Below are 12,769 nucleotides of genomic sequence, written 5' to 3' on the forward strand. Positions count from 1 at the left end.
AGAGAGAGGAAGTTCAAGAGACGTTTAGCAGTCACGAGAACGGAGCTCCCATTGCCAAATCTATTTCCGTCGGCTGACTTTTTTTTTTGTTTTCCGTCTCGACAGGTTATGGCTCTCGCCATCTGATTACCCCATACACTGACAGATGTTTTTCCTCAAGACTTTTTTTTTCTTTTTTCTTTTTTTTTTTTTTGGTTTTGGTGGATTCCTTTGATCGTTGATTGATCCTTCCTTTGACCTGGCGTTTGCCAACTTTTTTTTTTTTTGGTGAGATTATATTATAGAAAACTCTCTCTCTCTCTCTCTCTCTCTCTCTCTCTCTCTCTCTATCTCGAGTTAATCTTTTTATATCAAAGAAATAAAAAGTTCATAATCAGTTTATGCTCTCTCTCTCTCTCTCTCTCTCTCTCTCTCTCTCTCTCTCTCTCTCTCTCTCTCATGTTCTTTGCAACAGACAGTTTTTTTATCATTAAAGCGAACTTCTACAAGACTAGATTCTTCTCTCTCCTCTCTCTCTCTCTCTCTCTCTTCTCTCTCTCTCTCTCTCTATCTGTCTTTCTTTCTCATATTCTTAGCAACAGAGTTTTTTACCATTTAAGCGAACTTCTGCAAGACTAGATTCCTCTCTCTCTCTCTCTCTCTCTCTCTCTCTCTCTCTCTCTCTCTCTCTCTCTCTCTCTCTCAATCTTTGAATCAGACGGTTTTTATTTTTACTAGTTAAGCGAATTTCTGCAAGACTAGATTCTTGTTACCATCTCCTACACATTCTTTGATAGAAGTACTGCCTAAAATAAGTTCTACTTTTGGCTGCAATTTGCTGAATCCTGAGGGAAGACTCATGGGAACGATCTCGTCTATTCTTTGAAATAAGGCAAAAATGACATTATTATTCATTCATTCCAGCGTGAGTGTATCAGCGTCCATGTTGGCCAAGCCGGCGTCCAGATTGGCAACGCCTGCTGGGAGCTCTACTGCCTGGAACATGGAATCCAGCCCGACGGCTCCATGCCCTCGGACAAACTCGCAGGGCACCACGACGACAGCTTCAGCACCTTCTTCAGCGAATCGGGCGCCGGGAATCACGTGCCCAGAGCGGTCTTCGTCGACCTGGAGCCCACCGTCATAGGTAAGGGATAGTTACTGGAGGGTTCTGAGTTTCTGGAATGTAACTGGGGAAGAGAATAATCTGAAGACGTGAAAGTTATTCCAATGCCATGAAGAACGTTTGTGGAGTCCCATAGGGCCCATAGCTGCACCCACTTTTATTGTATAGCATTTCAGTTTTATTACTGAACCTCATTCCCAGTAAAATCTTAGATTTTTGTGGATAATTCTTGAGCTAAATATAGGGCCAGATTTCTTTCACCAGTGGTGAAACTGCGTATGTGGAGTCCCATAGGACACATAACTGCTTCTACATTTATTGCACAGTATCTCAGTTTTATTACTGATGGCCATTCTCAGTAAAATCTAACCTTTTTTTTTTAGATAATTCTTGAACTAAATATAAGGCCAGGTTTCTTTCTATACGCTTGGTGAAACTGCAGGTTCTTGGACCACTAGTGGTCCAAGGTGTCATTTTGGGTGGTCCACTGGACGTTCGCTATATTTGATAAGCAACTGGAGATTGATGCACAATGTTAAAATTAATTGAAAATCCAGCGAGACCAATTTTACGAAGCTTTATTTATCGTCACTCAAAAGAAGAAATGGTCCACCATGTTTTCTTTTTATTTCATGGAACTCTCGTTGCACGAAACTCACATTGCACGGAACTCAATTCACAAAACTCATTTTGCAAAACTCACACTTCACGAAACTCATTTAGCAAAACTCTCATTTCACGAACCTCATTTAACAAAAGTCCTTCTTGCAAAATTCACATCAACCGTCCTTTTGCAAAACTCTCATTTTACAAAACTGATTTCAAGAAACTCATTTGACAAAACTAATTTTGCAAAACTCACATTCCACGAAACTCAAATTTCACAACACTCATCTCACAAAACTCTCATTTACTAAAACTCTCATTTCACAAAATTCTCATTTCAAGGAACTTAAAGTCTAATTTAACGAAAAGCATTTCATAAAACTTCAGAAAACTCATTTCACCCGATCATAAAATACCAATTCCAGCGCCGCAATACACTTATCTATTTCCATAAGCCACCAGCATCTATATCTCTTGGCGTTCCAGACGAAGTGCGGACTGGAATGTACAGACAGCTCTTCCATCCGGAGCAACTCCTGACTGGAAAAGAGGACGCGGCTAACAACTACGCAAGAGGTCACTACACTATTGGGAAGGAGCTCATTGACCTGACCATGGAACGTGTAAGGAAACTGGCTGACCAGTGCTCAGGTTTACAGGTAGGTTGGCGCGTGTCGATTTTTGGAACTCGTTGCAAATGAGTGGTTAAAGGATTAAATGATTTCTTTGATATGCCTGATAAAAAAATTAAATGAGAAATATCTATATAAATAATAAGACTCATTTATTATAGATGAAGTTTTAAATGAGCTCTTTTTATAAAAAAAAATAAGACTCATTTATTATATATGATGTTTTAAATGAGCTCTATTTATAAGAAAATAGGACTCATTAATTAAAAAGATAACTTTATTATAGATATAATGTTTTGGAAGGAAATAATGGTTTAGATCTAACTGATCGAATGAGGATTGATAATAAACTTAGATTTAGAAGTAGGAAATATACGTATATGGCATTCATATATTTGATTTACTAAATAAGACTCATTTATTAAAAAGATAACTTCATCATAGATATAATGTTGTGGAAGGAAACGATGGTTTAGATCGAACTGATCGAATGAGATTGATGATAAACTTAGATTTAGAAGTAAGAAATATATATGGCATCAGGGGCTGTCTGTAGCATCTGGAATGACAGACGTAGTATATAGACGATGTGATGGTCATTGTTGATAGTGCTGAGAAATCACAGGCTGATGAAAGATAGTCTGGAACAATTCGTCATTGGCTCATTGTATATACAAGATTATATTGTAGAGTGGCTGTTTAGGATGTTGTAACCCTTCCGTCATCAATTTTGTTGTTGTTGTCATTATTATTATTATTATTATTATTATTATTATTATTATTATTATTATTATTATTATTATTATTATTATTATTATTATTTTAAAAAATTAACCCTATTCATATAGAACAAGCCCACAGGGACCACCGACTTATTCATTCGAAAGAAGTAACAAAAGTAACGTAAAATGTTGTGAGATAATTGTTGTTGAACGAAGCTGGGGTCACGCCAGCTTGCCTTCTTACTTGCTTGTACAAGACAGCCGAACCGTTACTCTTAAGAGTAGAATCCAAATAAATCCTCGTAAGTATGACTATGTAATCTCCACATTCTCTTCTTCCTCCCCTTTTCCCAGGGCTTCTTGATCTTCCACTCCTTCGGAGGAGGCACTGGCTCGGGCTTCACTTCCCTCATGATGGAAAGGCTGTCCTTGGACTACGGCAAGAAGAGCAAGCTGGAGTTCGCCATCTATCCTGCTCCACAGGTATGGCTCGTGTATTACTAATGTTTGTCTATTAGACCTATGTTGTTTTATTTTCATATCTGTCTATCTGTTATTTGATGTTATGTGCTATTGCGTTTTATGTAAACATAAAGCATAAACACGAATGTCTTTTACTGTAATCTAACAGCGTACCAAGGAGATAAAAAGGCCCATAAAGAAACGCTATATGTATGTTCACTGCAACCATATATTTCGGATGCCAAAACTTCTGTATACCTTATCACTAGTGGTCAGTGGTACAAAAGTTTTGGTATTGAAAGATATAGTTGCAACGTACGTATAGGTCATCTATGGGTCTTTTTATCTTCATGCACAGACACATGAGGACATTTTAGCCTACAGAAAAGCTTGTCTTGCGAGCTATTGGCGTTTTAGGATTGTTCCATTGATAAGAAGAATGTTCTCTTTTTACAATGAAGGTTGCAACCGCCGTCGTCGAGCCCTACAACTCCATCCTGACCACCCACACCACTCTGGAACACTCCGACTGCGCCTTCATGGTCGACAACGAGGCCATCTACGACATCTGCAGGAGGAACCTTGACATTGAAAGGCCAACATACACCAATCTGAACAGACTCATCGGCCAGATTGTGTCTTCCATCACAGCCTCTCTCAGGTGAGGTTAGGACCAACTGGAAAATTCATGGAAGCTTTTCTTTATTGATTTATTTACGGCCTCTGTTAGGTGAGGTTAGGACCAAATGGAAAATTCATGGAAGATTATCAACTTTAAATCGATTTTTATGATTAGTGCCCAAAAATATAATTTATTCTTTTTTTTCTGCATACTTTTCTTTATTCATTTATTTACGGCCTCTCTCAGGTGAGGTCAGGACCAACTGGAAAATTCATGGAAGATTATCAACTTTAAATCAGTTCTTATGATTAGTGCCCAAAAATATAATTTATTCATTTTTTTTTTGCATACTTTTCTTTATTCATTTATTTACGGCATCTGTGAGGTGAGATTCTGACCAACTGGAAGAGTCATGGAAGCTTTGATTTAAATAGATGTTTATGATGAATGGGCTAAAATCGTGATTTTTTTTTTTTTTACCAGTTTTGTAAGATTATGACGAACTGGAAAATTCATTCAAACTTATCATATTTAAAAAATTGCTCTTTTTATATAATCATTTTTTTAAATATTATGACAAACTGGCAATGCCATGGAAACTTATCATATTTAAATAAGTATTTAAGATAAATGCCCTCAAAAAACATAATTTATTCTTTTTGTGAAGATTATGACAAAAATGGCAATGTCATGGCAAACTTATATTCAAATCAATATTTAAGAGGAATGCCCCTCCAAAAAACAAATTTATTCTTTTTGTATACATTTTTTTATTAACTTATTCTCTGGTTTTTGTTGAGATATTATTCCCTTAAGGACTGGTATCCCTCTTTTTTTTAGTTCGATAAAACTCACGGTATCAAATTCCTGGGCACAGTTTCGCTCAAGTGTCTCTCAGATACCAATCATGCTGTACTGGACAGACCCAAAGAAGAATCCTTAATTTATTAATAAATTTATTTATTTATTCGTATCAGGTTTGACGGAGCCCTCAACGTCGACCTGACCGAGTTCCAGACCAACCTAGTCCCGTACCCAAGAATCCACTTCCCCCTGGTGACCTATGCCCCAGTCGTTTCTGCAGCCAAGGCGAACCACGAACAGCTGTCTGTTGCAGAGATCACCAGCGCCTGTTTCGAACCAGCTAATCAGGTACGAGATTTTTGAACTAGCAAGTTGAACCAGCTAATCAGGTACGAGATTTTTTAACTAGCAAATTGAACCAGCTAATCAGGTACGAGATTTTTTGAAATAGCATGTTGAACTACCTAATCAGGTACGAGATTTTTGAACTAGCAAATTGAACCAGCTAATCAGGTACGAAATATTTGAACTAGCAAGTTGAACTAGCTAATCAGGTACGAGATTTTTGAACTAGCAACCTGAACCAGCTAATCAGGTACGAGTTTTCTGAACTAGCAAGTTGAACTAGCTAATCAGGTACGAGACTTTTGAACCAAGACGCTGAACCAACTAATCAGGTAAGAGGTTTTAGAGCCAGCAATTGTTAAACCACAAAATTAGGTATGAGACTTGAACCATCAAATCAGGCATGAGACTTGAACCAGTAAATAAGGTATGAGATTTTTGAACCATTAAATCACGTGTGAGAAGTTCGAATCAGCAAATCTAATATAAGACTTTTGAACCACCTAATCAGGTGTAATGAGACTTTAAAACCAGTAATTCAGGTGTAAGACCTTCGAACTAACAAATCAGGTATGAGACTTAGCTGTTTCGAAATACCTTTTTGAACCAGCCAGCAATTTTGATGTGATTTACACTTGCTGTGGCTAACCTTCTTTTAGTCATTTCTTTAAAATGTAAATCATGTCTGAAAAGCATCTAAATGTTTTTAACTAGCAAATTAGTAGCAAAATTATATATTTTATCTCCATAATCAGCAAATCTGGCATGAGACCTGTTTTAATTTTCTAAAACTATGAAATGGAGTATGAAACCCATTTGCTTTATTTCACCACTACTAAGCTCTCCCTCAAGCGTTGTCCCATTGACACGTCTCTATTTAATCAGGAATCGAGTGAAACAAATTAGCATTAGTTAATGTGAGCTGGATTAAAATTGGTGTTATTATAAACATCTTCAACATGTTTAGATTATAATGATTTAACTTAGCTCCTACTGGTATTCAGGACATTCCTTCTCTCTCTCCACGAGCTCCATCTTTCCAAAACAAGCTCCTGAGACCTTCCCTCTTTACAGATGGTCAAATGTGACCCCCGCCACGGCAAGTATATGGCTTGTTGTCTCCTGTACCGTGGCGATGTGGTGCCAAAAGATGTCAACAGTGCCATTTCCACCATCAAGACCAAGAGGTCCATCCAGTTCGTCGACTGGTGTCCGACTGGCTTCAAAGTAAGTGGCACTGATGGTTCCTCGAAGGGAAGTTGTGCTTCCAGGAAATATCGTGTTTGTGAAGTCGTGGTTCTTGGTATCCAAGGTACTGCTGTTATAAGTCTCAAAAAACGGAGAAAGGTTTCTAGCTTCTTTAAGTACTATAGTTCCCAGGTAGTTGTGTTAAAATGTGATATTTTTAACAATAACGATGAAGGAATGGTTAACATTCCAGGGAACCACTACCCATTTCTACGGTAATGATTGATAACCACTGTCTTAAGCTTCACAGATGCATTTATGTGACCTTTTGATCTTAATTGCTTACATTCGCTAGTTGCTTATGTTAAAAGGTGTTAGCTTCAACAATAACGATAAGGAAATGTTTAAAATTCAGACAAGCAATGATTGACACTCGTGTTTTTGTGTTATTGCTAGCAGTGATATGTTTGGGGACTTTAAGTACTTTTTCTAAATCTTTGCTAATAAATGATAAAATTATGATTTCGGTCTTTGGATACTCATGATGTGTGTGTGTGTGTGTGTGTGTGAGAGAGAGAGAGAGAGAGAGAGAGAGAGAGAGAGAGAGAGAGAGAGAGAGAATATTCTTTATTCAAAGTTTTTCTTTTGCTAAATTTATTTCCAAGTTGACCATAAGTAGTTGTGGGTAGATCATGACTTTCCCAAGTAAGATAACAAACAAAGGTTAGGTCATGTTAGGTTAATTTGATAAAGGTTAGGTTAACTAAAATCAGGTCAAGTTAGGTAATGGATATAGTGTTTATTTAGATCATGTTAGCTCGCCTCTTTTAAATAGAATCAATTACTCTTCTTTATATATATCCCTGGAAGACTAACGGGCCCTATTTTCAAATTGTAGCAGTGACACGACCCGACATGACCTATTCCCTAACCCATCCAGGTTGGCATCAACTACCAGGCGCCCACGGTCGTTCCCGGAGGTGACCTGGCGAAGGTGAACCGCGCCGTCTGCATGCTCTCCAACACCACCGCCATCGGAGAGGCTTGGGCGCGTCTGGACCACAAGTTCGACCTCATGTATGCCAAGAGGGCCTTCGTCCACTGGTGAGTTGGGTCCTCCCTAGCACCATCATTATCATCATAAACACCTTGTCATAATTGTAATGTTATATATTTAATGCTACTCAAAACTAACCGCCTAAATATGGGGTCCTTCCAGGTACGTGGGCGAAGGAATGGAAGAGGGCGAGTTCTCCGAGGCCAGGGAGGATCTGGCCGCCCTAGAGAAGGATTACGAGGAGGTTGGCCTCGATTCCTCTGACGAGGTTGAGGAACAGCCGGAGGAATTCTAAAGAGTGACTCCTTAGGTATGATCTCACTTGAGGCAGAATGTTGAGTAGGGGAAATAAATAATTTTCGTTCACTCTGTTTTTTTTTTTTTTTTTTATTGTTTCTAAAACTGATATTTGTAATGAGCATATCTTTCATTCTTGATTACAAGCTATGAAAAATCTCTCTCTCTCTCTCTCTCTCTCTCTCTCTCTCTCTCTCTCTCTCTCTCTCTCTCTCTCTCGTTCTTCAACATAGGGATTGGCTATGCACAAGTATTTATGTTTATGTTTACCCAACTGCTTTCTGTAAAAAGAGAATACATTTATTTCTTGATTACAAACTGTGAAAAGTCTCTCTCTCTCTCTCTCTCTCTCTCTCTCTCTCTCTCTCTCTCTCTCTCTCTCTCTCTCTAAGAAGTATCTCGAATGATAATTGTGGATTGAGGTGTTAGATTTGTTCTTATATTTTTTCTTTTTTTTCACCTCTTGTTACTTCTTTCAAATGAACACCATAATATTTTTTGGAAGATTGAACTTCAAGTTAATAGGGCTATTAACTTGAAGTTCAATCTTCCAAAAAATATTATGGTGTTCATTTGAAAGAAGTAACAAGAGGTGAAAGGAAAGAAAAAATATAAAAACAAATCTAACACCTCAATCCACGATTATCATTCATTCGAGATTCTTCTTAGAGAGAGAGAGAGAGAGAGAGAGAGAGAGAGAGAGAGAGAGAGAGAGAGAGAGAGAGAGAGGGTGGAGGGAGCGGTAGGACATGACTCTCATCGCCAGCACACCTTAATGCAGCTATAGCAGGAGAGTAATCTTGAAATGTCCCTATAAATGGTTGTTCCGATAATTTTATCAACATTTTCTGTAAGCTATCGTTCATTAACCATCAGCCAGTATACAATATGCCATCGTTTCCATTTCATTATTGCTAACTGGTTGGGCAACACAGTCAGAATTCTATGATTATACAGACCATAAATATATAATAAAGATTAATACATTAAAAAAACACTATTCAGTAGGGAAACTGTAATAATAGAAACTGAACACATGATAACATTCTATTGTTATGTCGAATATATGATCAAGCCGCGCAATGTTCTTTTGCGTTCAAGGATTCTGGCTATACTGCTAGTGAAAGGTTACACACATCACACAAGCAGTAAGACGCTACTCAATCGGTATTCATTGTATGTTATTTTCTCGTGGCTGTTATTATGGATGTTAAAAAAATCTTTTGTGTTTCATTGGAAACTTTGGCAAGCCTGATAATGCCCTATACACAGATGTTCTGCTAACTTTGGCTACCATACAAGAACATGAAAATATGAAATCAGATGTTCGCAGCAAAGCCAAAGTATATACATTGAATCACTACTCAAATATGAAACCATACTGACTGCTCAAATATTTCTTAGTCTATTTGAGCAGACTACTCCCCTTTCGAAATATTTGCAAACAAACAGAATGGATATTCTCTCTGCGTACAGAATGGTTGTTACTACTAAAGAGAGTCTGGATAAAATAAACAGATATTTTGGTGGTATTAATGTGGCTGCAGATCATTTTGTTTGTTGGGCTAATGAACAGCTAGAAGATGAAGAGAACTCAGATTTGGAGTTGGAGGTGCAGACAGAATTGCCACTGAAAAGAGTTAGAAAAAAGAAAACGATGCCTGGCGAGAATGCCTATGATGAAAGGCTGAATGACGCAGAGAGGGCTTATGAAGTTGAGGTATATAATCCAATATTGGACAAAGTCACACAGAGCCTCAGTGGTCGATTTCTTTCTCAGAGACATTTTACAACGATTTATCGATTCTAGACCCAGGAAATCTTTTTGGTCAGCTGAAGAACAGCAATGTCGATGAGTATGAGTCTTTATTTAAAGAACTCAGTAAGCCATTGCTTAAGTTCGACACCTGGGCAACAGCTGAAAACTTGAAGTTGGAATTAAGGAGTCTAGCTACACACTTGGAAAAATAAAAAAATGCACGCTTGGAAGACTACACCGTTAAAGATATGAATGATGAGGATGAACACGAGTCTTATTTAAATGAAGACAGACATGAGACAATTGCAACGAAATGTTCATCGTGTAAGAATAGTCCAGTCTGCTGTTACCAGATACTCAGTAGGTACAACTTGTTAACTGATGCCTATCATATAATTGGTCTAGCTTACAAGTATCTCCTGACCTTGTCAGTTACTCAAGTTTCCTGTGAGAGACGTTTTTCTCCCTGGAAGTTCATAAAAAGTCGTCTAAGAAGCAGACTCTCACAGGAACACCTTCAGGAGTTTATGCTAATGACAGCAGAGAGGGATATATTAATGTCTCTCGATAATGATTTAATAACTGACAAAGTTGCTTCCAAGAGTGAACTATTAAAGAAAATTTTTATAATCTAAAATAAAAATAATTCCTTTAGTTATGTCTGCATGTGTTTTATTTTTCCCAGAGCCGTTTATCCGAACCATCACTATTATATATATATATATATATATATATATATATATATATATATATATATATATATATATATATATATATATATGTGTGTGTGTGTGTGTGTGTGTGTGTGTGTGTGTGTGTAGCCTGTTTATGTTTCCCTTAAATATATACTTTCATTTCAAGATATACCTCCCCACTTCTATTTAGCTCCATCTTCAAGTGGGCCGGTGAACATCAAAAGTCCTGGGCCGAAATTTAGTCCCAGTCCGTCCCTGCCTGGGGCTTGATGGATATGAATAGGGTTCTTCTTCTGAATAACAATAAATAATAATAATAATAATAATAATCTAATAATAATAATAAAATAATAATAATAATAATAATAATAATAATAATAATAATAATAATAATAATAATAATACACAAAGCACTACACCCAAGAGCAAATACGGACAGACTATTCATAACACGAAAGGAAGGAGGGAGAGGACTACTAAGTATAGAGGACTGCGTCAACATCGAGAATAGAGCACTGGGGTAATATCTGAAAACCAGTGAAGACGAGTGGCTCAAGTGTGCACGGGAAGAAGGACTGATAAAAGTAGATGAAGACACAGAAATATACAGAGACAAGAGAATGACAGATAGAACAGAGGAATGGCACAATAAACCAATGCACGGACAATACATGAGACAGACTAAAGAACTAGCCAGCGATGACACATGGCAATGGCTACAGATGGGAGAGCTCAAGAAGGAAACTGAAGGAATGACATCAGCGGCACAAGATCAGGCCCTAAGATGGATGGAAATAACATCTCTCCCATATGTAGGAAGTGCAATATGAAAAATGAAACCATAAACCACATAGCAAGCGAATGTCCGGCACAGAACAAGTACAAAAAGAGGCATGATTCAGTGGCAAAAGCCCTCCACTGGAGCCTGTGCAAGAAACATCAGCTGCCTTGTAGTAGTAAGTGGTACGAACACCAACCTGAAGGAGTGATAGAAAACGATCAAGCAAAGATCCTCTGGGACTACGGTATCAGAAAAGATAGGGTGATACGTGCAAATAGACCAGACGTGACGTTGATTGACAAAGTCAAGAAGAAAGTATCACTCATTGATGTCGCAATACCATGGGACACCAGAGTTGAAGAGAAAGAGAGGGAAAAAATGGATAAGTATCAAGATCTGAAAATAGAAATAAGAAGGATATGGTATATGCCAGTGGAAATTGTACCCATAATCATAGGAACACTAGGCACGATCCCAAGATCCCTGAAAAGGAATCTAGAAAAACTAGAGACTGGAGTAGCTCCAGGAATCATGTAGAAGAGTGTGATCCTAGAAACGGCACACATAGTAAGAAAAGTGATGGACTGCTGAGGAGGCAGGATGCAACCCAGAACCCCACACTATAAATACCACCCAGTCGAATTGGAGGACTGTGATGGACCAAAAAATAAATAAATAAAAAATAAATAAATAAATAAATAAATAAATAAATAAATAAATAAATAAATAAATAAATAAATAAATAAATAAATAAATAAATAAATAAATAAAGAATATTGTGTATGGTTTTAAAGCGTAAACTGCGTTTTAAAAAGCAGCTTTGCATCGTCATTAGCTTGGAAAACGTCTTAAAACTGGACGTTGGTAATGATATACCTAATTCTTGCTCAGAACCCGGTGAAAGGAATTTTCTTCATTATTCTCGTGTTTGGGAATATTATGAAATGGTTAAATTGTCCGTTCTCAATGTAGTTACTATTGTGATAAGCGTAATGGGCATGACCTGCTTAATAATCTTATATTTTGTTACTTATGCAACGGTTTCCAAGCGTATTAGATAAATAGTTTAGTTACTCTGAAAGAATAATGGAAAGTGTAATAGAAAATGAAGCCTCACGACAAATCTTTTCAGAAAACGGAAGATCATTAGAATCAAAGGGAGAACTACTTTACAGGAAATACAACCCATGCTTTATTGTATAATCTAGCAATGAAACATTGCACAGATATTTAAAACTGGTGTCAGTGCGTGGTGTCTAAGGTTAGGTTAGGTTAAGGTAAGTCTGGTTAGGGCATATTCCCTCTGAAATACTCACTACGTAGAGGCCTACTGGGCCTAGAGTAGACCTGATCCTTTACTCTGCATTCTCTTCCAAAGGTATCAGCAATGTAGTTTTGTGTCAAAATGATAATTTTCTTTATTTTATGTATAAATTTAATTAAGGGTAGCTAACCACAAGATCGTTAACAAATAAAGTTATTGCAATTGATTCAAAATGTATAGCGTCAAACCACCAACCGGACTTTTTATTCAAACTTGATATACCACAATATTTTGGGTTTGTTTTAATCATGAATTAGGTTACAAAATAATAACATATTGCAATGTGGTTGAAATAGCACTTATTTTGAGCCATTAATCAAGAATTCGACAGTAAATTTGTAAATTATGTTATTTTCTTCGGAATACATAA

At 37.2% G+C, this 12,769-nt stretch overlaps 1 protein-coding gene across 1 annotated transcript in view; it reads left to right on the forward strand.

Annotated features, from left to right (window-relative positions):
- Positions 1-7,909, forward strand: part of LOC135200421 (tubulin alpha-1 chain-like) — a 16,291-nt gene extending 8,382 nt beyond the window's left edge. Inside the window, exons 2-9 of the mRNA XM_064229052.1 lie at positions 904-1,126; positions 2,198-2,370; positions 3,420-3,548; positions 3,989-4,188; positions 5,127-5,301; positions 6,373-6,525; positions 7,427-7,590; positions 7,706-7,909. Coding sequence (XP_064085122.1) covers positions 904-1,126; positions 2,198-2,370; positions 3,420-3,548; positions 3,989-4,188; positions 5,127-5,301; positions 6,373-6,525; positions 7,427-7,590; positions 7,706-7,838 — 1,350 coding nt within the window. The 3' untranslated portion in view covers positions 7,839-7,909. The remainder of the gene's footprint in view (positions 1-903; positions 1,127-2,197; positions 2,371-3,419; positions 3,549-3,988; positions 4,189-5,126; positions 5,302-6,372; positions 6,526-7,426; positions 7,591-7,705) is intronic.
- Positions 7,910-12,769: the final 4,860 nt, after the last annotated feature.

Source organism: Macrobrachium nipponense, chromosome 26, assembly GCF_015104395.2.
Source record: "Macrobrachium nipponense isolate FS-2020 chromosome 26, ASM1510439v2, whole genome shotgun sequence".
Lineage (NCBI taxonomy): Eukaryota > Metazoa > Arthropoda > Malacostraca > Decapoda > Palaemonidae > Macrobrachium > Macrobrachium nipponense.